Here is a 25217-nt window from a genome sequence, read left to right as displayed (position 1 = left end):
TGCTCCATCACGGGGAACACAAAAACTGCATCCAAGATTCATTAATCAAACCTCCCTTGTCCGTGGGAACCAAACAATAACCCATTCTCAGTTATCTTGTTTTATTATCACCACTCTTTCATACTTTCTCTTACTGATGAACAGATTTGGGGGGAGGTTGAGCATAGTATTGTAACATAAAAGCCATCAAAACAAGTTTTACTTACCATCTGTGGATCATTGGATCGGCTTACCCAACCAGATATTAACTTTAAGGTTTCCCTTTTTACTGTTCTCATACTTCTAATCAGTGGTTGCTTTGTAACCATCTCGCCTAAAAAATAGGATCAATTAGAATCTAATCTGAAATTAATAATTAGGGGTTTTTGCAATGCCATTACTTTCTGTTTAACATAAAAATTTTAAGCCAAAAGTACAGAGTTTACTGGAAAATAAACTTTTAAGACAAGGTTCATGGCTGAGAATGGGGGAAGGGAACAGGGGATCACCCTAGGACCTTGTGCATGCCAAGTGGGTACAAGCATTAAGCTATACCCCCAGAGCAAAGGGCATACAATTGTTTAGAAAATGTCTAGGGTCATCTAGGACTTCAGAAAGTTGATACAGGTCTGTGAGAAATAATGAAGTTTAACCTAAAGCAGTGAAAGAACTGACTTGTTACATAGCATTCTTATCATTCTATAATAATTCAGAGTTACCCACCATTAGCCTGGATAGCTGCAGAAATATTTTCACTGAGGCACTTATATACATTAAGCATATCTAAATAAATTCTTCCAAGCTGAATTACAAAGGGATGTCCAACAGCTTTGCAGGCTCTCACATTTGTTTTTAATATGCTACCAAGCTGCTTGACTGTTTCAGGATCTTTCAGTATATCCACATTCTGTAATAGGTGGAAAGAAGAATTGTCATTGTAATTATTAAGATTTAAAGCCAGACACCCACAATACTTCCCTTATGCAAAAGCACCACCCTATTTATTATTTCTGATATCAAACAACAACTGGAAAAAAAAACAACCCAGAAGTCTTCATTACTGGGGATGGAGGCATAGCTAATTGGCAGAGTGTGTTCTTTATATGCATAGGTACTACCTTTAATCCCTAGTCCCCCCAAAGTATTTATTAGTTAATCTTCTCATCTTGTGATCAAGACAGGATAAAACAAATATTAGTCATCTTCAATTCCACTTGAACTTCCAGAAAAATAAACAAAAACTTACTTTGGTTGCTTGCTGGATTATACTATCCCACACCTGATTAGGGAGCAACATATATTTTTCTATCAAATGCTCTTGAACTGTTTGGTCTGTTTGTGCACCAATCATGTATCCCACAGCTTCATAAAACGTATGAACCTATTTTAAAAAGCAAACATGTTTTACTTTCACATTCTTATTTAGCCCACTGAGGAAAACCACATACAAAGCATTTACAAATGTACTGAAACAGATTATATTATGTATGCCAAAGCCTAATAATCTGTTGTTTATGTATCCGCCTGTAAAAATTTAACCACAAAAACATTTGAAATGAATTCAACAATGGCACTCCTTCTAAAACCATTAGTAGGTTGGGATAAATATATAGTGCTTACTTTATAAAAATAACATGTTCATTTGCCCATTACATACTTGTTGAGGCTGAAGATCACAAATTATAGTGTTAATGTTGTTCAGAATTTCATCAATAAATGGCATTACTTCTCCAACTTGAACCTGAACAAAATGTCTGCGGCATTTCTGAGCTATTTTTATGAAAGTGTCACAAGCCATGTCCTGGACTCCATCATGGGTCTCTAACAAGACAAAAACATTCATCTATTTTGGTCAACAAAAGTAAAACCTAAATCAAACACATGAAAAGCTGAACAGATTTACCATGCATGAATTCAAACAGCTTGTTGACGACTGTCTTCAAAAATTTCCAGTGAGCTCTCAAAAACCTTGGATATTGACCTACTATATACATGATATTTGATGCAATAATAGCTTTATTATCTTTGCCTCTTTTCTGTTCACATAATCCTAATAGATCCTGTAAAATAAGACAAATTTAGTCATTTACCAAAACAAAATATTCCCATCAAATGGTTCTACTTCATGCATATCTGCCACATACCTTTATAACAGTAACAAGAAATCGTTTCTCATCCTCTTCATGCATTGCTCCACTAATGGAGCCTATTGCCCAACACAATGTATTCAAATTTTTCCATGACCACTCTGTACCATTCACTTGATTGTGAAGTTTCTCAGTCATTATTCTTTCTGTATCTACATAATCCAGATGAGTAAGATAAACTACAAAGAAGAAAAAGTTCCAAATGTTTAAAGAGGAAAACTCCACAAACCAAAGGATTTTCATTAGTAATAGTACATTAATAAAGATACCTACTGAAAGATTCAGAAAGTACATCATTTTTCCTAGTTTTCTCCACCCAAGAATACATTCACAATACTAATGATGAAACTAATGGTAACTTACCTAATGTTTCTCTCATATTCTTATACAAATTTATGGAATCTGTATCCTTCATGAATTCTCTCACAACTTCTCCCTGATCATTTTCTACAACCAATACTTCCTCTGGTTTAGCCATACGACTAACCATCAATAAACGAACCTATTGAATAATAAACCAATCAAGAAAAATTAGACATTTGAAATCAACTTCAAATGTAGAAATAGAAAAACTTCAAGCATGGACTTAAATTACTGTACCAGAAAAAAATAAAATAAAATTACAATGGATCTTTCTAAATACCGTCAATGTATTTTTTTAAAAAATTTTTTTTAAAAGAGAGAGTGAGAGAGAATTTTTTAATATTTATTTTTTAGTTTTCGGTGGACACAACATCTTTGTTTGTATGTGGTGCTGAGGATCGAACCCGGGCCCCACGCATGCCAGGCGAGCCTGCTACCGCTTGAGCCACATCCCCAGCCCCTCGTCCATGTATTTTTATACCTTCGTGTGGTGCTAAGGATCAAACCCAGTGCCTCACACACATTAGGCAAACGCTCTACCAGTGACCTAACACTACACCACCACAGCCCTTACAATAATGGTTTTCAAAACCTTATTTAACCATGTGTTTTAAAAGAACTCAAAATAATCAAACTATTTGTTTCTTGTTCTCATTCACTAGAATGGTAGTAGGTAATGAATCAGTATTAATAAATTCATAGATGATGCTAATGCTATTGGAAGGACCATGGTTTTGAGAACTACATCCTCCACCCAACCCCTACTTGGGATTGAGCCTCAGAGAGCATTACCAAGCTACATCAACACAACTTAAAATAATCACTTTTAGGGCTGGGGATGTGGCTCAAGCGGTAGCAGGCTCGCCTGGCATGCGTGCAGCCCGGGTTCAATCCTCAGCACCACATACAAACAAAGATGCTGTGTCCGCCAAAAACTAAAAAAAAAATAAATATTAAAAAAAAAAATAACTTTTAAAAACAATGAGACAGGGTATCCTAAACTGCCAAGTCTGGCATCAAATTTGGGATCCTCCTGCCTTTACCTACCTATTACAAAGCTTTGCCATGGGGCCTGGCTTAGAACTGCAAGCTGTCAATCCTTGTCCTACTTTAGCTTTCAACATTCACTGAGAAGTCAAGATTCTTTCTTTTTGTAATTACAGTAAAGAAAAAGAGCACTCGCCCAATCACTTTAATGTTACCTTTGATAACACGGGCAAATACAGCTGTCTTCTGGGAGGAACATCAAAATGTTGACTTCCAGACAGTAATGGAGAAGCAGATGCAGAAAAGGGACTTTCTCTATAGAGTTCAGCTGCCAAATGATTCCAGTACTCGAGACAAATCTTAAATATTTCGGTTTCTTCCACTTCAGATACCAACAACATATAGTGAAGGGCCTACATGTAAGACCAACACAATTAGTAAATTCTTAAACATTACTCACCTAACTCTATAATCTTTAAAGCACAACTCAGATTTTATTAAACATCAAACTAAATAACATCTCTGAAGCAAATAATGCTGCTTCAGACATGCCCTGTAATACTTTAAAATGTCTTTAATAGTTGTTAATCATTATACAGCTTACTCAAGCCTTTTAAAAATGTCTTTGGAATCAATAACCAAAAGGTAGAAATAAGTCCAATGTCCATCAAAACTGGATAGATAAAACAAAACTTAGTATACTCATACAATGGAATAATATTCAATTATGAAGAATGAAGGAAGGTAAAGTTTACTGGAATCTTTAAAATATGATTCTAAAGTGAAAGAAGCCACATGTGAGATTCACATATGAAATAACCAGACTATGGTAAATCCACAGAGACAGAAAGTTATGAAGCAATTGCCAGAATACAGAGTAATGATTGTTAAGAGGGTCTCATTTGGAGATAAGGAATATATCCTGAAACTAAACAATGTTTAGGATACACAACATTTTGAATATACTAATCTGCCATAGAATTGTACAACTTTATTAAATTGTGTGTGTGTGTGGGGGGGGGAGGAGGGCAATGATGGGGATGGAACCCTGGGTCTTATACACGCTTAGCAAACACTCTAACCACTTAGTCCAAACTTTTGTTGTATCAGTCACCTCAATTACTTAAAAAGGTTTTTTGACTTTTGATCTTAGAAGCAATGTTTGATTTTTAGTTCTAGTTTTATGCAGAACACAGAGTAAGATGTAAAGGATAATGCCTCATAACAAATTCAGAATTGAGAACATTTATCACGAGGAGGTAAAGTAACAGATAAGAAGAAATTTCAAAAGGTACATACATTTTAGAAGAAAGGCACATATTTTTAAAAGTTGTTTGTATTATGTAGAGAATCTCAGGAACCAAGGTTCCATAAAGCCTACCTCCATGAGTGTTTCCCTGAGATTTAATCTTTTTTCTATAAGTTGACCATGTTCCTTAAGAAAGGTGCAAAGAAATAAACTGAGATTTTGAATAAAGTTCTGCTCATCATCTTTTCCATTTGAGTATGCAAGTCGAATGTTAGTATTTAAAGGAAGCATCTGAAAGTTGAAAAATAGACTATCAATATACAATTTACAGAACAACAAAAGAGATTAGAGTTCTAAGATTCTGACATCCACTTGCTAATATCAAAACATACAGTGAATGCCTAGGTCTGCCATTCCTTTTATAACCTAGATTTTGATTTTTCTCCAAGAAAAATAATCCATTCAGATCACAATCAGTAATGCAGTATATGACTGACTACCTGACTACTGATTTTACACAAACATATTTCACCGTAGTTAAGATAGAACCAAGAACTTCATTTCTTAGGCTTTCATGTGATGGTAAACATAACCAGGATTAGTAAAGGTATATAAAATCTTTTTTATATTCTATTGCTGAGAAAGTATAAATCGCTTAGCATTTGGGATAACAATATATTTTATACATATGAAGTCGTGATAGCTGATATATACACACTCTAAGATGTTTTCCAAGATACTAAAATTGTTCAGTCTATTTTTCAGACAGTGGTGTATTACCTGTTTTAGCTGCATCATCGTCAGTGTAAATAGCGTTACAAATTGTTCCTCATATTGGCTTACACTCACACCAGCAATCTCAGTGAGGCACTTCAGAGAGACATTTCTAAACATTGGAACATTCAGGAACTAGTTCAAAAGAAGGGAGAAGCATAAAAATCAAACAGCACAAAAACACTTAAAGGTGGATGCTAACAATAAGGAACACAATACAAGCAAAAACAGGTAAATGGATTAAAGTATTGTTTTGTAAGTGCATGTGCGTGCGCGCACGCACACATACACACACACACTCCTCACCCACTGAAACACCTTCATATGTATTTCCTACATCACAGAGTCATCTTCTGAGAAAGTATAGAAATTGAAGCTATTCAACTTCTCAGGCACATAGTGTGGTCACATTTTTTATTATCCTCCTTAGAACTCACTGGTTTTTTTTGTTTGTTTGTTTGTTTTTTGGCTGTGCTGTGGATCAAACCCAGAGTCATGCACATGCTAGGCAAGTTTGCATATTTATTTTTAAAAATTTTTTGGTTTTAAGTGGACACAATATCTTTATTTTACATTTATGTAGTGCTGAGGATTGAACCCAGTGTGCCTCATGCATGCTAGGCGAGCACTCTACTACTTAGCCACCAACCCCAGCCCCTTGCGTACATATTTTAAATAAATTTCACTATCTGCCCAATATACAATAAATGCTTAAGAGTACCCTATATTTTCTTTTGGATGTGACCTAGACATCTGAAAAATAATTTGCTTAGAAACTTTTCAGGACCTGTTATATGACATTTACAGACATCTTTCCTATGTAGTTAAGTAGGACCCAGCACTTTGGATTTCTTAGCATTTTAGGTGATGGTCAACATGTAACTAGGTAATTTAGTAAAGGTATAGAAAAATGTTTTATCTTCTATTGCTGAGAAGGTACACCATTTTTAGCAAGCACTAGAAGCCTTAAAAAAAAAAAAAAGGATATACCCTAACCTACGAATTTCAAATAAGATACAATAGTTTGCTTTTATGAGGTCTGATTAAATATACTATTCATCACATCTATCACATCACTCTTAGGTTAACAGTGTTTAACGCTAGAGGAATAAATGCAAAACAGAATTACACATGACTCATTTAAAAATTTCAGGTAAAATATACTCTTCATCTCACTGAAATATCACACTTTTCTGTGACTTACATCTTAGTGGTTGAGTGCCCTAAGTCCAATCCCCAGTGTGTACACACACACACACAGTGACAACATAATAAATTAACAAAATTCCGTGGATAACTGACAAAATCACTGGATTTTAAGTCTGATATACTCCTTTTATTTATTTTTTAAATTTTTTTTTTTAAATGTTTTTTTTTTTAAGAGAATTTTAATATTTATTTTTTAGTTATCGGCGGACACAACATCTTTGTTTGTATGTGGTGCTGAGGATCGAACCCGGGCCGCACGCATGCCAGGCGAGCGCGCTACCGCTTGAGCCACATCCCCAGCCCTATTTTTTAAATTTTAAGACAGGATCTCACTAAGTTGCTGAGCCTGGCCTCAATCTTGTGATGCTCCTGCCTCAGTCTCTTGAATTGATGAAACCAAACACATGTGCAACTATACCCAAATCTTAAGCAGTTCCTTTCCTTCTCAAATTAAGTTTGATGGTTAGGGTTTTTAAAAAAAGAAAGAAAATAATGACATAGGGGCTGGGGTTGTGGCTCAGTGATAGAGCACTCACTCTCATAATATGTGCGAGGCACTGGTTTCGATCCTCAGCACCACATAAATGTAAGATAAAGATATTGTGTTCATCTAAAACTAAAAAATAAATTTTTGAAAAAAAAAAGAAAAAGAAAATGATATATGTGTAATTACTTAGACAAATTTAACTTAAATGTATTCATTCACTGTACCTTATAAATTAAGGTGCTGATCAACTTTGTTTCAAAAATATATCCCAGTGGAATCCAGTTCAGAAATCTCAGCAAGGTTTCCAAGGTTGCATGTACAAGTGGAGCATTTTGAGAATTTTCCTGTAACAAAACCAGTTCTGTAAGTAATTATTTTCCTATCATAATTCATTTGATAATAAAATCAAATTAAAAGCACTTACCATCACAAACTGACACAGCTGAAATATCTGTGAGAATTCATTGCACATGCTAAAAAGGGGGGGGAGGGAGAGAATCAAGAGAAGGATCACAATTATTTCATAGCAATGAAAACACTGAAACATGTTTAGCAATGTGGTAATTAAAGACATTAGTGACTTAAACACTTAAATTTTGCTGGCGCATTCTTTGTAGTAAGAACAAATTTTAAGTACTAAATGGAAGGAATATGCTATATCTATAATTTATCCTAAAGGCCAACAAGTTGGTGCGTTCCTAGTGTTAACTATAAATGGAACTCACAGAAGCAGGAACAGTTAAGTATTCAGTTGACAGTGGAAAGTATTCAATTGACAGTGGACATAAATCATTTATTTAGAATTTATGATTGAATAGTTATCACATAAAACAGGTCTTGAAGGAGGACAACATCTGTTAACACTTCACATACTGTTCAATGAGTCAATTTTACAACATACCCACTTTAGGACCAGTTCAAATTTATATTATGAAACTACCTCAAGTAATAAAACACTTTGCAGATCACAGTTGTCTCCAAACCTGGTGATATAATATTAGAAAATCCATAGAAAAAGTATTACTTGCCTGTCTTTTAAATGCTTTGCTTTCACTTGTGTTATCTGTCCACTAGAGAAATCAAACACTTCTTCACTTAAGAGTTTGAGAATCACCATATTATTCTGACAAAGACTTTCACTGGTTCTACTTGCTCCAACAATGTCACTGATAAAAGTGGGCCAATGCTTGGGCCATTCTTGTTTCAGTATCTAAAATAACAAATGTGAACTTTATCTCATTTGTCAAACACAAGTAAAATCTTCAAAGAATTTACATGCAGTATACTAAAAAGCAGAGATTAAATATTTACCACATTTTTCCCTTTATTAAAGCAGAAAACATGCTACTCCCATTACTACATACTGGGTGAAAAAATACAGATAAAATTCTCTTTGCCTTAAACATTCTATGACTGAGCTCGATTATTGTCTCATTTGTCTCTAATGTGTATGAATATCAACATTTGAACAAACAGATGTGTTAAATCACGTTAGGAGACTCCAAGATGTATAGATTAAGGCATAATTCTATGCTGGCGAGTAGTGCAGTGGTGGAGTAACTAACTGCATGGTAGATGTTGAGTTCCTGGGTGTATTCCCCAAATTGAGAAAGACTCCTCTTATGGAATGTGAACCTTGAAATTTTTAAAATTTTTGTTTTGGGAATATACAACATCACAGTCTTAGATATGCTAAGCAAAAACTGCATCTCTGACCCACAACCCAGTCCCTTGATAAATACTAAAATACCAGTTAGTTACTCCACCACTGCACTACTCCCCAGCATAGAATTATGCCTTAATCTATACATCTTGGAGTCTCCTAAGATGATTTAACACATCTGTTCTCTCTCTCAAAAAAGAAAAATTGAAAAAAAAAAAAAAAAAAAAAGAAAAGAAAGCGTAATTAGATTTAAGTTTGTACTGTGTATGTGATAAGCTAGGGATTTTTAAAAAAAATCTTAGTTGTAGATGAACACAATACCTTTATTTTATCTGTGTATTTTCTATGTGGTGCTGAGGATTGAACCCAGCGCCTCACACATGTTAGGCAAGTGCTCTACTACTGAGCTACAACCCAGCCCATAGGAATTTTTTTTAAAGTTCATCTTTTATATATATTTTTTAATTGGGTCTGGTTAGTTATAACAACACTGGATTCATTTTGACATGACTATATAAGAGCATGGGATGTTACAGGCTGGGTCTGTAGCTCAGTTGCAGAGCACTTGCTAACATGGGGGAGACACTAGTTTGATCCTCAGCACCACATAAAATAAATTAATAGGGGCTGGGGTGGTGGCTCAGCAGCAGAGCCCTTGCCTAGTATGTGTAAGGTCCTGGGTTCGATTCTCAGCACTGCATATAAATGAATTAATTAAAGGTCCATTGTCAGGGCTGGGATTGTGGCTCAGAGGTAGATCGATCCCCTAGCACGGGCAGGACCCAGGTTCGATTCTTGGCACCACATAAAAATAAAGGCATTGTGTTGTGTCCATATACACCTAAAAAAATAAATATTAAAGGCCCATTGACAAAATACTTCAAATTAATTAACAAACAAAGATATGTGTCCCTCTACAACAAAAAAGAAAAAAAAAAGAAGCAGCATGGGATATAATTTGTTCTAATTAAGCTAGGGATTTTTCTAAAGATTCTCTGTTATGACAAGTAAGTGGTAAACTTACAGTATTGTGACAATGCTGTAAAAAAAAAATATAAAAATTCTGCATTTAGACAATAAAGTAAGTTTGAAAAGACTTAATGGAGAATTAGAAAAAGGTCAAAAACCAAGTCAAAGATATAAGAATAAAGCTTGATATAGGGGTTGGGGTTATGGCTCAGCGGTAGAGCTGCGTGCGAGGTTCTGGGTTTGATCCTCAGCACCACATAAAAATAAAAAAAAAATAAAGGTATTGTATTGACAACTACAGCTAAAAAATAAATATTAAAGGGAAAAATACAGTGCCAAGCAAATGAGAAAATTACATCAGTCATATGGAAAACCGGAGACACTCAAATATACAGTCTAATCCACAATGCAGTAATATAATTGAAAAGACTAAAATACTCGATGTTTCCTACCACACCACACATATATGTGTGTGTGTGTGTGTGTGTGTATACACACACACACATACAATTAAGCACTTCAAAAGTTATCTAGTAAATTATAAATATTATAGTTGTTAGGTTACTAATGCTATTTTCAAGAAATCAATCTACTTCATTTGATAAAACAGTATTAAATTATGTCAAATAGTATGCCTAAGAAAAATAGTTTACTTTTGATAAAAAAAGTTTAAACTTACCTGAACAAGAATCATATTTAATTTCCCGATATAAACCTTTTCCTTCTGAGGAAGGGAAAAAGAACAGATTAAGTAAGTAAGAGCTTAATGAAGGCTTAACAGTCAAAGAACATTAGCATAAAAAATCCTTCTGGGAGACAATGATTATACTTACTATAAATATGCCTATGTTTGTGTATCTATAAAGTAAATTCTAGTCAAGAATATTTAAATGATTTTACCTTTTCAAAAATAATATTCAAAAAACGCCCTCTTACCTCTACACAAGTTGGATCAGATGACGTCTTGATAATGAGGCCAACAACGTATTTTTTTATTCCTATTTAAAAAAAATTTGAAGTTTTAAAAAACTTAGTGTGACACATCTTTAATATAATATACCAAACAGATCCGAGGCAGGTTCCCTAATTGAACAATTGAATATTTCCCACAACATGGAATTAAGGACTGCAAATATTTTCACATGATTTGATTTAGGCTTTGCCACCATCAATGAATCATGAAGATTTACATGTGGTTTTCAGAGCTAACTGAAACATAGTGTCTTCAAGCCCCACCTACCAAATCCTGAACATGGAAATTTAATTTCCTCAGAAAGTGACACTCAAATTAGAAAATGTATCCAACCATTTAAACCATGGTTCCCCTTCACTGGCGCTTGAAAATACAATTTCTATTAACTATGATAGACTAACAATTTCAATTTCCTCCAATGTCTCCAATAAAAACAAAATAAATACATTTTATAAGTATCATGAAAACACTTTCCTAATTTTGGAAAAACTTCACTAATACAATAGGCCACAATAAAGGCTATATATCAAATGAAAAATTAAATAGAAAGTAGTATGAATACATATGGTATGAGAAAAGATTAATGAACTGTTTGCCAAGTACCAAATTTTCTTAACTGTTACATTGGAAACACATACAATAAAAAGGGCAATAAAAAAATATCCCATTAAGGGGCTGGGGTTGTGGCTCCATGGTAGAGAGCTTGCCTCAGTGGTAGAGAGGCACTGGGTTCAATTCTCAGCACCACATATAAATAAAAAATAAAGGTCTATCAACTAAAATGAATAAATTAAATATTTATTCATATATGTTCATATATCCATTCCATTAAAATGTTGCCTGGATTGGTGGTACATGCCTATAATCCCAGCAATTCGGGAGACTGAGACAGGAGTATTACAAGTTCCAGAGGTCTTAGCAATTTCAGAAGGCCCTATGGAAATTAGCCAGACCCTGCCTTAAAAGAAAAAGTTTTGGGGGTATGGCTCAGTGGTAAAGTGCCTTTAGGTTCAATCCCCAGTAACATAAAAACAAATAAAACCTTAAAAAAGTTCTGTCGACATTAGGGAAAAGTCACAGTAACTGTTAGAAACAATATATACCAATAAAAACTAAAGCCAATGGGTAAAACTTTGAGGAAAGAAAGTAACTAGCATAGTCTCAAGGTGACACATATTCCATTCCATAAAATACACTGATCCATGAAGAGAAAATATATCATATAAATAAGAAACAAGCAGGCAATATCATAAAAGGACCAGAGGATGTGTAGGTCAGTGGTAGAGCACTTGTCTAGCATGTATCAGATCCCAGAATTCATTCCCCAGCATCACACCAGAGGGGAAAAAAATGTCATTCAGAGATTAATGAGACAGATAAACATAATGTGAAACAGAAAAAGGACATTAGGGAGGAAATGTAAGATCTATAATTAGTAGTAATCAATTGCTGTTAATTTTTCTGGCTTTGATATTTATACCAAGGCCCAGTCATCAACGTTACAATAAAATGAAGAATTTTAAGGAAATACAATTCTCTTAGGAGACTTTCTTCTAATTCTACAATAACTTGTAAATAACAAGAGGAAATTTCATGTAGACACAAAATAACGTTTTTCGTTTTATTTTGATACTAGATGTCAAACTCAGGGGCTACATATGCTCAGTCCTTTTTGAAATGAGCAACAATCTCACTTTTTAAATTTTATTTTTATTATTTTTTTTTAGCTGTAGATAGACACAATGCCTTTATTATGTTTTATATGGTGCTGAGGATCAAGGCAAGGACTCTATCACTGAGCCACAACCCAGCCCCACAATCTCACTCTTATATAACTCTTTCTAAATTGTTTTCCATGATTTTTTTCAGGGGCAGGAGATTGGGATTGAACCTAGTGTGCTTTACTGTTAAGACTACATCTTCAGGTTTTTTGTTCTTTTTCTTTTGGTGGGGGGGATGTTTTGTTAAATTGCTGAGGATGGCCTAGAATTTGCCATCCTCCTACCTCAGCCTTCCGAGTTGCTCAGATTATAGGATGCACCACTGCAACCTGGCTCCATGTGACCTCAATGTCAAATTAAAACAGTTTTTGATAATCTTGATTTTCTTCACAGATGTTACTATCAAAAAAAGCCTATAAAAGAAAGGGGGGGGGATCTAAAGAAAATAAAAAGTAAATCATCCTCTAAAATCTTTTATTTATTTTGTGATTAAATAACTGACAATACCACATTGTAAGAAAATTCAGTACTTTAAATCTGAATAATGAACAAGACAATGTCTTAAAGTAATAGTACAGCCTCTATTTGGCATATATTAAGATAAGATGTGGATGCTTTTCCCATGATTCAGGGTTTTCGAAAGTTCACTGGTACTTGAGGCAAAGCATAAAAGATGACAACTGGAAAATGTCATTGAAATAAAGGAACTCCTGAATATCAACAGGATGCCCTCTGATATCAAAGTTCTCAGATATCAACTATCTTCTTTAAAATGGTGCAGTAGCTGCATTTAATCCACCCTCATCATTTTTTAAAAACCCATCTCTGGAGGAACTGGGCCTGGTGGCACATGCCTGCAATCCCAACTACTAAGGAGACTGTACCAGAAGGATCCCACGTTAGAGGCCAACTGTGGATGTGGCTCAGTGGCTAAGCACCCCATCAGACCACAAAGAAAGAAAATCATCTCTGAGTACTTAACAAAACCCAGTGGCCCTCTACTGCTGACCTGCATTCCTAACCTGGGGTTGTGGCTCAGTGGTAGAGAGTTTGCCTAGCACTTGCAGAGTGCTGGGTTTGATCCTCAGCACTACATGAAAATAAAGGTATCAAAAACAAACAAAAAAACCCAACGATGCAATAAATACATAGGATAGAAAATCCAAATGCTTCTAAGTAGCAGAAAGAGTTCTGTGTGTGAGATTAAACAAATAATTATGAAATTTGACAAATGAAGTAGTGACTGTGAGTTACAAAATGTAACATGCAGAACAGCCTTATTTAAACATAATTAGACTACTTTTGTAGACATCATTCAGTAAAAACTGCATTAATTTGGAATTTCTTTTCCAACTACACAGAAAGTACACATAAACGTAGGATGTCTTCTAGTAGCTTTATCTTTGAAATATGTAGTATAAAATTTGATATAAAAATCAAGAACAACGGCTTGCAGTAGAGTATTTGCCAAGCATGTATGAAGCCCTGGGTTTGATCCCCAGCACCAAAAATGTAAAATCAAGAATGAGTTCTCATTGAGGTTTAATGTCTTCACAAGTAAAATTATCTTCCCATGTTTACTATATCATTTGTATTTTCAAAGGATTCAAACAGTAAATTCTTTGGTTACTGACATTATAACAATCAAATGGCCCAAGACCCTATTCTCACCATGAACAACAACAAAAAAACCTCAGGGCTTGGCTATTAATCTACCTGCAGAACACATACATGCTTACCATGCATAAGGCTTGCTTTCCAGCACAGGGGGAAAGAATCAGTTTCAAGTATTCAATATCAATATTCAACAGAATACTGCCAACTCCACTTTAGCAAAAAGACGAGAATTAAATAACTTCCATGCTGGCTTAGAACACACATATCATCTCACAAATCACAGCAAAAATAATTAGCCCTTAGAATTGCTTTGCAAAATAATGGATATATACGATGATAGGGTAAAAGGTAAAAAAACATGAGTATTTGCCAAGCGTTTTTTATATGTAGAAAATTCACTAAATACTGAGAAGAAATTAATACAACATACTATGATATCATTATTTCTATAAAAGCAAAACTTTCAAAATTCAAATCATAGCAGGGCTAATGGGCACACACCTGTAATCCCAGTAGCTTGGGAAGCTGAGGCAGAAGCATGACAGGTTTGAAGCCATCCTCAGCAAGTGAGTGAGTCTCTAAGCAACTTAGAAAGACCCTGTCTGAAAATAAAAAATGAGGGCTAGGGATATAGCTCAGTTGGCAGAGTGCTTGCACCTTACATGCACAAGGCCTTGGGTTCAATACCCAGCACCACCACCAAAAGAAGAAAAAAAAAATGATAAAACAAAAATATACTGCAAAGCGGGTATAGGAAAGATGAGTTCAATTTAGTTGCAAACACTGTGAAAACCTCTTTTACCTTATTCACAAGCTACGAAAATGTATATTTTGTACATTTCTGTATCAATGCCTATTATAAAACCAAAATATTTATTACAGGGCTGGGGCTATAACTGCCTGTCTAGCATGTGTGTGAGGCACTGGGTTTGATCCTTAGCAGCACATAAAAATAAAGGTATTGTGTCCATCTACAACTAAAAAAAATTAGACCTGTTCAAATCACTCTGATGGAAAGATGATCACTTAAAGACGGCTGTTTTCTTTCTTTACATATTCAAGGGAATGCAGATGATTTTCCCACTTAATAAAATATTTGTGTGAGAACAAATAGCCAACTGGGAGAAAAATAGTTAGACAATTCTAAAAAGGGGTTAATAAACGATAGTTCCACAGTAGGACTAGACAAACTGTAACTCAGGCCTACATGTTTAGTCATTTTAAGAATGGATTTCTCAAACACCAATTTTTTTTTATGATGTGGGGTCTTAATGCTGGAATGCATAGTTTCAAATGATCTTCCCTCAGCCTCCCGAATATCTTAGAATACAGATGTACACCACGGCACTTGGCTAACATTTTAAAAAAAAAAAAAAAAACCACTGAACTACATCCCCAGCACTTTTTAATATTTTATTTAGAGACAGGATCTTAATGAGTTGTGTAGGGCCTTGCTGCTAAGGCTGGCTTTGAACTTGCAATCCTCCTGCCCAAGTTTCCCAAGCCAAGGGGGTTACCGGAGTGTACCAATGCAACAAGCAACATTCACCATTCTTAAACGAATGGGTCTATAACTGCAAACAGATATGGAACAAAAAATACTAAAAGGTACATTTTATTAAAGCTTACAGCAAGCAAAATTCACTCCAGTAAAAAAAGATGAAAACAATCAAAATTCCCATCAATGCAAAAATACATAGAATCTATGACCATTGAACAAAACACACTTTCCTGGCTCATATTTACTACAAGAATGCAAGCTGATAATTGAGCAATAAAGTACATCCCTCCTCTACTAAGACCAAACAGTTAAATTAACTGGAAGTTTTAAAACTGCTTTGTGTAGAGCTCCTGCAAAATATGCATGAGGCTCTGGGTTTGATTCCCAGCACAGGGGTGAGGAAAAGCTTTTGTCAATCATACACAATACTGAAAATATTACCCCTGCTTTTGCAGTACTCATATGAAAACCTGGTAAACTCTTGTATGCTAGACAAAGTACATAACCACTCAGCTACATCCCCCAGTCCCATCTCATGGTGACAGATGCCTATAATCTCAGCAAATGGGGAGGCTGGGACAGGAAGAGCAAAAGTTCAAGGTCAGCCAGCCTCAACAACTTAGCAGGGTCCTGTCTTTAAAAATAAAAAAGGGTTGGGGAAGTTGCTCAATGGTTAAGCACCTCTGGGTTCAATCCCTGATACCAAAAAAAGGGGAAAGGGTAAGGAAGGTTACCTGAATCATGTCTCTCATGTACAGCTAAGATAATTAGTATTACTGGCAGTCACAGTTCCTTTTAAGACATCAGTGAATAACAACCAGTCCTTATTTGGAAATTCTTCTACTTCACATATTAAAATTTCCCTTTCACCTTTCTTAAGCTTTTATTAAGGATTTTTAAGTGTCTAGTAATTCATCAAAACAAATATTCCTTTTAGCTGGGTCTAGTGGCACACGCCTGTAAGACCAGCAACTCAGGGGGCTGAGTCAAGAGGATTCCAATCTGGAGGCCAGCATGACAGTACATGGGGCGGAGGTGGGTGCGTGTTGAGGCTGTTGTTTGTTGTGGGCACAATGACAAAAGCCTATAATCCTAGCTACTCCAGAGGCTAGGCAGAAGGACCACAAGTTCAAAGCCAGCCTGGGCAACTGGGCAAAACCCCATCTCAGAATAAAAAAGGCCCAGTTGTAGAATGCCTGCCTAGAATGTACAAGGTCCTGGGATCAATTCCCAATTTCCAGTATGGAAAAATAAACAAGCAAAAATATTTGGAAACCCTTTAGATTGTTAAAGCAATAACCTGGGGAACATAATCACTGTATTAATGGCAAATCATCTGAATAATTATATATTGAACACCAATTTACCAAGCAATAAGAATGCCACAAAAACATTCTCTGATCCTTATGTTATAGTAAGGGAAGGGGAAGCAAAAAACCAAAATAGAAAAAAAAAACATAAACCAGGTCTGCGGTTGTGGCTCAGGGGTAGAGCGCTTGCCTAGCATGTGCGAGGGACTGGGTTCGAGTCTCAGCACCATAGAAAAATAAATAAAGTCATTATGTCCAACTACAACTAAAAAAATATTTAAGAAAAAAACAAACACAACTTTTAGACCTAATGCTAAATAAGAGTCACAGCAATGCAATACACTTTATGAAATGCAAACATAATTTTTTATTAGAATGCTTTTTCTAAAAATGACGTGTTGCCAGGAAAAATGATGCATGCCTGGAATTCTAGCAACTCTGGATGCTGAGGCAGAAGGATCAAAAGTTTAAGGCCAGCCTTGGCAATTTAGGGATACCCTGTCTCAAAATGAAAAGGGCTGAGGATTAAGTCAGTTGTAAAAGTGCTCCTGGGTTCAATCCCCAGCACCACCAAAAATAAATGAATAAAATTTTATATCCCAACAAATCTCATTATTACTGTGAAAGAAACACAGGAGGTTAGAAAAGTGATTCTGATGCTTCAAAAACATATTTGACTGGAAGACATCTCAGAAGTAGAAAATGAGCAAGTAGGTGATGCTAGGGTTCAATTCCTACCACCAAAAAAAAAACCTAAATAAGAGTACTTGCAGAGAAATTAAGTAATTAATATCAGCATTGTGGATGGTAACATGCGAATAAAACAAATCTCTAAGTCAGGCTGAGTAATCACTATTCCTCTTCCTCTCTCCCTTTTATAAGCAAAGCAGATTTAAAATGTAAACAGTCTTTTGTGCCCTGTAATATATGTTTGATACTAACTTATGAACACATGGGAGTTACAGTACCTTTATGGAGGAAAAAAAAAAACAAGACCAAAACATACTACTGCTATTAATGCAGAAAGCAAAAAAAAAAAAGTCAAAATCTCAAGGAGGCCTTGAGCCTCATTTTTTTAGTAACAAATAGATATGACATTGATTAAATTCAATCCTTAACCACTTAGAGCTAGAAAAGCTTTATTAGAATCCTATGTAATATAAAGCAGGGATGAAAGTGTATAAAAACAAAGGCAGCCTAGGGATACAGATGAGTGGTGCAGTACATCCTTAGCATGCTTGCAACCTGGGTTCCCTACAGTATCATAAAAACAAAAACAAAAGAGGGCTTGCGGGGGGCTTGGTGGCACATGCCTGTAATTCCAGCAACTAGGGATGCTAAGCAGGAGGATCACAATTTCAAGGCCAACTTCAGCAATTCAGTGAGTTCCTAAGCAACTTATAAGAACCTGTCTCAAAATAAATAAATAAATAGATAGATAATGTATTCCCCATTACAAAGTCCAGACAAATGGATGTATGTGTGCATACTTTTTTTGGAGGGGTACTCAAGATTAAACCCAGGGATGCTTAACCTCTTAGCTACGTCCCAGCCCTTTTTCTTTTGAAACAGAATCTCCCTAAATTGCTCAGTCTGAAATTTGTGATCCTCTTGCCTCACCCTCCTGAGTCGCTGGGATTATAGGTTTGTACCATCATGCTCAGCTCTATTTATATTTTAAACAGAAATGAACAAGTGACAGGTTGTGGCTCAGTGGTATAGCACTTGCCTAGTACATGTGAGGCACTGGGTTCAATCCCCAGTACCACATATAAATAAAATAAAGGTACTGTGTCCATCACAACTAAAAAAAAAAAAAAAAAGAGTGACACAAATATATAATAAAGTCAGTGACAACTAGAACTGCAAAGAATTCCAACTTTCCTCAAGTTTGTTAAAAAAGATAACTTCCAAATGCAGTGAAATTAAACACCAAAATCAAGTTATCACCACATCTTCATTTTCTATATATAAAGCAACCAAAAATATGTAAAAGGTAAAAAACACAATCTTGATGAATTTTCATACTTTGTTTTCCTTAGCCCAGTTAAACCTGCTAAAGTACTTTTAAAATTACTGTCTTGCGAACTTAACAAATTTTCAAATTTCTTTCACTGCCAGATGTGTTCCAGATTTATGTATGTATGTATTGTGCTACGTGTGGTAGTGGGTCAAACAGAGGAGCATATGTGAGGCAAGCACTCTCTCTTCCAGTTGAAACACCCCCCAGCCCTGCATATATTTTCCAATATGTATTGTAAAATGTTTAACCAGCATGGTCTCTACAAAGGTTTAACCTAACCACCTTTCCCAATATAAACAAAACCTGCCTTGCAACATGAGGAAAGCATATAATTTCCATTAGGGAAAAATAAACTACAACAATCCTCGTTCCCCCCCAAAACCACTCACTGAAATAAAAGCACCGGAAATAATAAAACTCTGAATTTATAATTCTTTAGAACATTTTCCTACCTTCACACTGGTTCCTTGGAAGAATCTTCCACCTTGTTTTTATCACATTTTCCAAAATTTGTAGTCCATAATACTGAAAATTGGAGAATAGAAGCATGTGAATATATCGCCATAGGACTGGTTACTCTTAGGAATTCACAAATGGACAGACATTCACACATTTACATCTAAAGCTTCAAAAACATTATGCTATCAATTTTAATTACATATATTAAACAAAGACCTATTCACCCATACACTGAGATTTCATGCATTTTCCTCATTTTACTGTTTACTATGTAAAGTCCTGCTGTTTATACATGCTCACACCAGGAGGAAGAACCAAATAAAAAAGCCCTCTTTAGCAGCCAAATGGGCTTATCTGTAGAAGGAAAAATAGCAGCCAGATATGAATTCACAGCATAACTGACTGCTCATAAGCTCACATCTTTAACACCACCAGGCTCCTAAGAATTTAGTAGCTTGGATGCTATCAAGCTTCCTACCATCCTCTAGGAGTTGTAAGCTTTTGGCCAAATATTAAAGTATTGTCACAGATACTTTCTATACAAACTGTTTAAACATCACTGGTGTGTTACTTAAGGAGCAGCAAGACAACCCATGGGTTTATTTTCAATTTTAACCCCACCCTTATAATTGCTATTTCTACTAATTTAAAGATAAACTTTTGTGCACAGTCAAAAAAATATACAAATGCATGTTGCAATCTGCATCTACCTTTCAGGTATTCTTTCCTAAATAAAAAAGTTATTTAAAAAATGTACAAGTTTAAAAAGATACCACTTTCAAGCCATTTTGTCCCTCTTGCTGATTACACACTCTAAAATACAGTCAACAATATTTTTAAGAATTTATAATGCTCCAAGAGCTACTACCTAAAATTATTATTATGACCAATTAGTGTGGACATGCAGGAGGAAGAAAAGGGATAAAAATAATGTGGTATGTTTTAGCTGGAAGAATCACCTATAATACCTGAAAGGTAAACTCTATTCAGACGTGACGTATAATCTCAGATTGCAAGTTTTGGCTGAGAATAAGAGTTCATCTTTAAAATGGTTAGTCATTAAACAATAAAATAGGAGCATTAGTATTTCAACCAAAGGGATCATGCAAATGCTTTTTATCCAAAGCACAATATAGACTGTCCCAAACTACATTGTGCTCAAACAGTTTAATGTTTTTGCTGTTTTCATTTAACATTTCACACTTTCCAGGAAAATTTGGCCACCTCAACTTCAATCCTACAGTTGCAAAACCTTCCTTACAGACTTCCAGAATAAAAACAAGGCCAAAGAAATTCTGAAATTACAAATTTGAAGCCATTAAAATGTTTCATAATCAGCAAGCAGTAAGGTAGTGAAGCTTTCTATTCTGTTCATTTTTAAGGACACAGCTAGCTACACCTAGGTCTCAGAAAAATGTTAACCAAAAAGAAAAAGAAAGGGCTTGGGATGTGGCTCAAGCGGTAGCGCGCTCGCCTGGCATGCATGCGGCCCGGGTTCGATCCTCAGAACCACATACAAACAAAGATGTTGTGCCCGCCGATAACTAAAAAAAAATAAATAAATATTTAAAAAAAAAAAAAGTCCCAATTGATAGAAATTCTAAATTAGCTTAAGAACATATTGAAATTTTTCTTCAGTTTTCAAGCACAAGATCAGACTGTCAAAAGACTTACAAAGTCAAAACAATGTACTGACTACAAAAATGCTTCTTGCTAATAAGCAAAAGACCTTTAAAATACTAACAAAATCCACAAGTCTATCAGAATCAAAATCTTTAAAATTTCATCTTACTTTGACCAAAACTTTTATTACAGTCATTTACTTATTTTTTATTGTCAACACATTATTAATTTAAATACCTATTTACTAACCTCTAATCCTTTCTCAGGTATCAGCTTACTGAACACAGAATGCATATCTCATCGTTCTGCCAAATGGGTTGAGGCAGGGACCCTAACAAAAGCTTGGCACAGCTTAGGTCAAAGGAAATCAATCAATCTCTATCTATTTTATCCACCCTCCACCATAATTTCCTAACACCAAAGTCCTCTTAGACATAAAAGACTTCACATGGAAAACAATTCACATTCCCTTAGATGGGAAAAATGTATTTCGGTTCAAAAATCTGAACTAGCAGTCAAATCTGAAAGCCAATGATAAATGACTACTTTATAGAAATGTCCATAAATAACCCATACATTCTAAAACTCACTTCTGTTTTACATCTCAGAACTTGAGAAATCCACTGCTGATTTATGAAGATGAGGGACAGATAACAGCAAAGACTGCATGAAAAAATAAATGCATGAAATGATCCCTATGGTAGAAATTTCTACTGAGCCCTTAGAAATACTTATTTTATGCATTGAATTCCCCTTTCCCCTCCCACCACCCATGAAACAAAAACAATTGATGAACAGAATTCAGTTAAAGGGAATCAAAAGGGTAGACCTTGTGGAGGCCTGCCGTCAAAGCCTAGCTGTGTCAGTTGCACAGGAAGACACCCCTTTTCTTCCTATTACAAGCAATCAACATAATGGAACATTATGATTAATATCAGGTAGTGTTAACATCTTTAAAGAAAAAAAAATGATTGCATAAAAGCCAAATGTCATAGTGCATAAATTTAGCACCAAATCATTTGTAATTTATGTAAATTGAAGAATTCTTTACCTGTTGCTTTCTTTCTGTTCCTCTAATCATCTCATTTTTCACAAGACAAATTTGAGTTTTTAAAAATACTGTTGATAAATCAACTTAAACATTAGTAATGTCTGTCAGTATAAAAAGCAAAATTTACCAGGCAAGCAAACAGGCAAACACTGTTATGTTACTTAAGGTTAGCACTTTGAGGAAGTTCTGGACTGTATTTTTCCCTAAAATTTACAAGATGTCAAAATTAATTAATATTTTAAAACTGTTAATTAACACAGTCTGATTTCAGAAACAGATGTGAACATGGCTATTTTCTGTTTTAACACAAGGTTTATCAAATTGGAACCTTTTGTGTATTAAACAGAACGCCACGGTATTTTATTACTTTAAGGCAGTTTAAAGAGAAGCGTGAATCATCAAGCCTAAAACAGTCAAAACACATTTTGATCAACCCTTCTGTTCAAACTTAAGAAAAAAAGGACCAGAATCATAACATTTTCAATTGCAAATGAAAACTGAGTGCTGTCCCATTAAAAGCATTGGTACCATGGAGTAGGGTTTTAAGCTGTCCACACAACTTGAGTGGACATGCCTAGCCTGTATTATATTGATTACTTGCCCAAAATAATTCCTCAGATGTTGTTTCATCTCTGAATAACATTCAGAATTTATGCTACTTAGACCTGTATGCATGTTCTAAAAAGAAAAGGAAAAAAAAAAGAAAAGAAAAAAAAAGCCACCTTGCATACTAGTCCCAATTACAAAACTCCATTCATAATTCTTAGGACTATGTGCAAGAATTAATTCTATGTTTAAGACTAAATTTTGAAATAAGTTTACAATATAAAATGATTTGAGATAACAAATGCTTGCTAATACTAAAAATGAGATACCTTCCTCAAAGTTTACGACTGAAAGAAAAGAAATAATGCATTTTAAAACCACCACTTGCTTACTTTCGTGTTCATATTCTGTGAAAATTCCAAAATTGTGTCGACTCTTGTCCACGCATCAGGATGCTCCTTTAAATGTGTCAATACTTCTTGAGCCATTCTTTGCTAAAATATCAAACAAAAAGAATTTTAAGCTAACTTGTTCTTTTGAATCATTCACTTAAATGTTAAGTAATAAGGGAGTCAAATTCTAATAGGATGGTAATTCTATTAATTTTGGAAACATTTCAGAAAGTAATAAAAATGTTCTAAATAAGGCTTAATTAAAAATGGGAATATTTTAGGGGCTGGGGTTGTGGCTCAGTGGTAGAGCACTCGCCTAGCATGTGAGAGGCACTGGGTTCGATCATCAGTACCATATAAAAATAAATAAAATGAAGGTGTTGTGTCCAACTGCAACTAAAAAATAAATATTAAAAAAATGGGAATATTTTAGACAGGCATGGCGGAATAATCTGTAATCCCAGGGACTCAGGAGACTGAGGAAGAAGTATTAAAGACTGAGGCCATCCTCAGCAATTTAGGGAGGCCTTGTCTCAAAATAAAAAATAAAAGAACTGGGGATGTTGGCTCAATGGTTAAGCATCCCTGGGTTCAATCCCAGATAGAAAAAAATAAAAAGGAATACTTTGTTTCTTTGAAAAACAACAGCCTTTTGGGGCAAATTTTTATTTGGTATTCTCAAAACTAAATATAAGTTCAACCAATGTGGAGCTGGAGATGTAGCTCAGTAGGTTTAGTCCCATACTCCATAAAATAAACCCTGGTAAATGCTAACAAAGACCTACCCTGTTAGAACTATTAAACCAGTTCTTAGCACTTACAATCAACCAAAAGTAACATAAAAATTCACATCTACTATAGGTGCAATGGCACATGGCTGCAATCCCAGCAACTAGAGGGGCTCAGACAGAAAGAACACATGGTTCAACTGGATGTTTCTTATAAATACTAACAAAACTTACAACAGGAAAAATACTAAAGTTTGACAATTTTAAAATTTGTCAATGAGCACATAATAGGCCCTAGGTTCGATCCCCAGCCCATTCCCCAATTGTCAATTACCCTTTTCTATATTAATGGTTCAATCCTATGGATTATAAACAAAATATCAAAAAGAATTCAGGAACCAGGTAGGGCATGCCTATAATCCCAGTGTCTGGGAAGGCTCAGGAGGATCATGAGTTCAAAGCAAGCCTCAGCAACATAGCGACCCTATCTCTTAATAAAATACAAAAAAAAGGAAAAAGGGCTGGGGATGTGGCTCAGTTCAGTGGTAAAGTACCCCTAGGCTCAACCCCTGGTGACCAAAAATAAATAAATAAAATAAAATAAAATAAGGGTACAGGAAATATTCTTTCTTCAATGGACAGAGATTCCTGAAAATCAATAGCTTGGCTTTATGATTCGAACTTCAAAAAAATCATATGCTTTTTTGCTTTGATGTTAACAATAATCTTTTCCTCAAATAGCAATCATGACCCATTCATGATTAAATAGCAATCATGACCCATTCATGATTATCATATTATTTAATTAGCAATACCCACTGCTTGTTATTTAGAACATAAGCAAGAACTTACAGTGGTTTTCTACCCTAAATCCCACCAGAATTTAAAAGATTAAAATCACAGTTGCCTGCATTCCACTGTGAGGACATGGGGTTAGAAGTTAGTCATTAAAGTGTAAACTTTTAAAATCCAATTATACAGTTTACTTTTCAACTTTATTATTTATTTGCGGTATTAGGGATTGAAAATAGGGTCACTCCACTCCATTCCCAGCCTTTCCTTGTTTCCTCATTATTTTAGGTCAGGCATGGTGACACACACCTATAATGTCCTAGCAGCTCAGGAGGCTGAGGCAGAAGGATTTCAAGTTTAAAGCCAGCCTCAGCAATTTAGCAGGATCCTCAGCAACTTAGTGAGACCATAAAGCCAGGAACAGTGGCCCAAGGGTGTAATCCCAGTGGCCAAGGAAGCAGGACTCCCAAGTTCAAAGCTAGCCTCGGTATTTTATTGAGGCCCCAAATAAAAAAATATAAAGGGGCTGGGAATGTGGCTCAGTGCTTAAGCACCCCTGGGTTCCAACCCTGGTATGTATGTATATATGTATGTATGTATATATATATATATATATATATATATATATATTTTTTTTTTTTTTTTTTTTTTTTT

The 25217-nt window shown here is 35.1% G+C and overlaps 1 protein-coding gene across 3 annotated transcripts in view; it reads right to left on the bottom strand.

Annotated features, from left to right (window-relative positions):
* The window catches only part of Xpo1 (exportin 1), a 40105-nt gene that overhangs the window by 6907 nt on the left and 7981 nt on the right, over window positions 1–25217 (bottom strand). For 2 of the 3 annotated variants that reach the window (XM_015479631.2, XM_048804258.1), the window contains 17 exons: window positions 23044–23145; window positions 19425–19497; window positions 10764–10825; window positions 10507–10551; window positions 8224–8405; window positions 7620–7668; window positions 7420–7539; window positions 5506–5634; window positions 4858–5016; window positions 3692–3889; window positions 2490–2628; window positions 2124–2305; window positions 1883–2039; window positions 1637–1800; window positions 1226–1360; window positions 703–886; window positions 207–313 (listed from right to left, as the gene is read on the bottom strand). In XM_015479631.2, coding sequence (XP_015335117.1) covers window positions 207–313; window positions 703–886; window positions 1226–1360; window positions 1637–1800; window positions 1883–2039; window positions 2124–2305; window positions 2490–2628; window positions 3692–3889; window positions 4858–5016; window positions 5506–5634; window positions 7420–7539; window positions 7620–7668; window positions 8224–8405; window positions 10507–10551; window positions 10764–10825; window positions 19425–19497; window positions 23044–23145 — 2187 coding nt within the window. Of the gene's footprint in view, window positions 1–206; window positions 314–702; window positions 887–1225; window positions 1361–1636; window positions 1801–1882; window positions 2040–2123; window positions 2306–2489; window positions 2629–3691; window positions 3890–4857; window positions 5017–5505; window positions 5635–7419; window positions 7540–7619; window positions 7669–8223; window positions 8406–10506; window positions 10552–10763; window positions 10826–19424; window positions 19498–21883; window positions 21903–23043; window positions 23146–25217 lie in introns of those variants that run through there. The other variant, XM_048804259.1, reaches the window with a different exon arrangement.

This window comes from Marmota marmota, unplaced genomic scaffold (assembly GCF_001458135.2).
Source record: "Marmota marmota marmota unplaced genomic scaffold, marMar, whole genome shotgun sequence".
Taxonomy (NCBI): Eukaryota; Metazoa; Chordata; class Mammalia; order Rodentia; family Sciuridae; genus Marmota; species Marmota marmota.
Note: the sequence above shows the minus strand (reverse complement) of the source record. Positions and strands in the feature narration are given on the sequence as shown.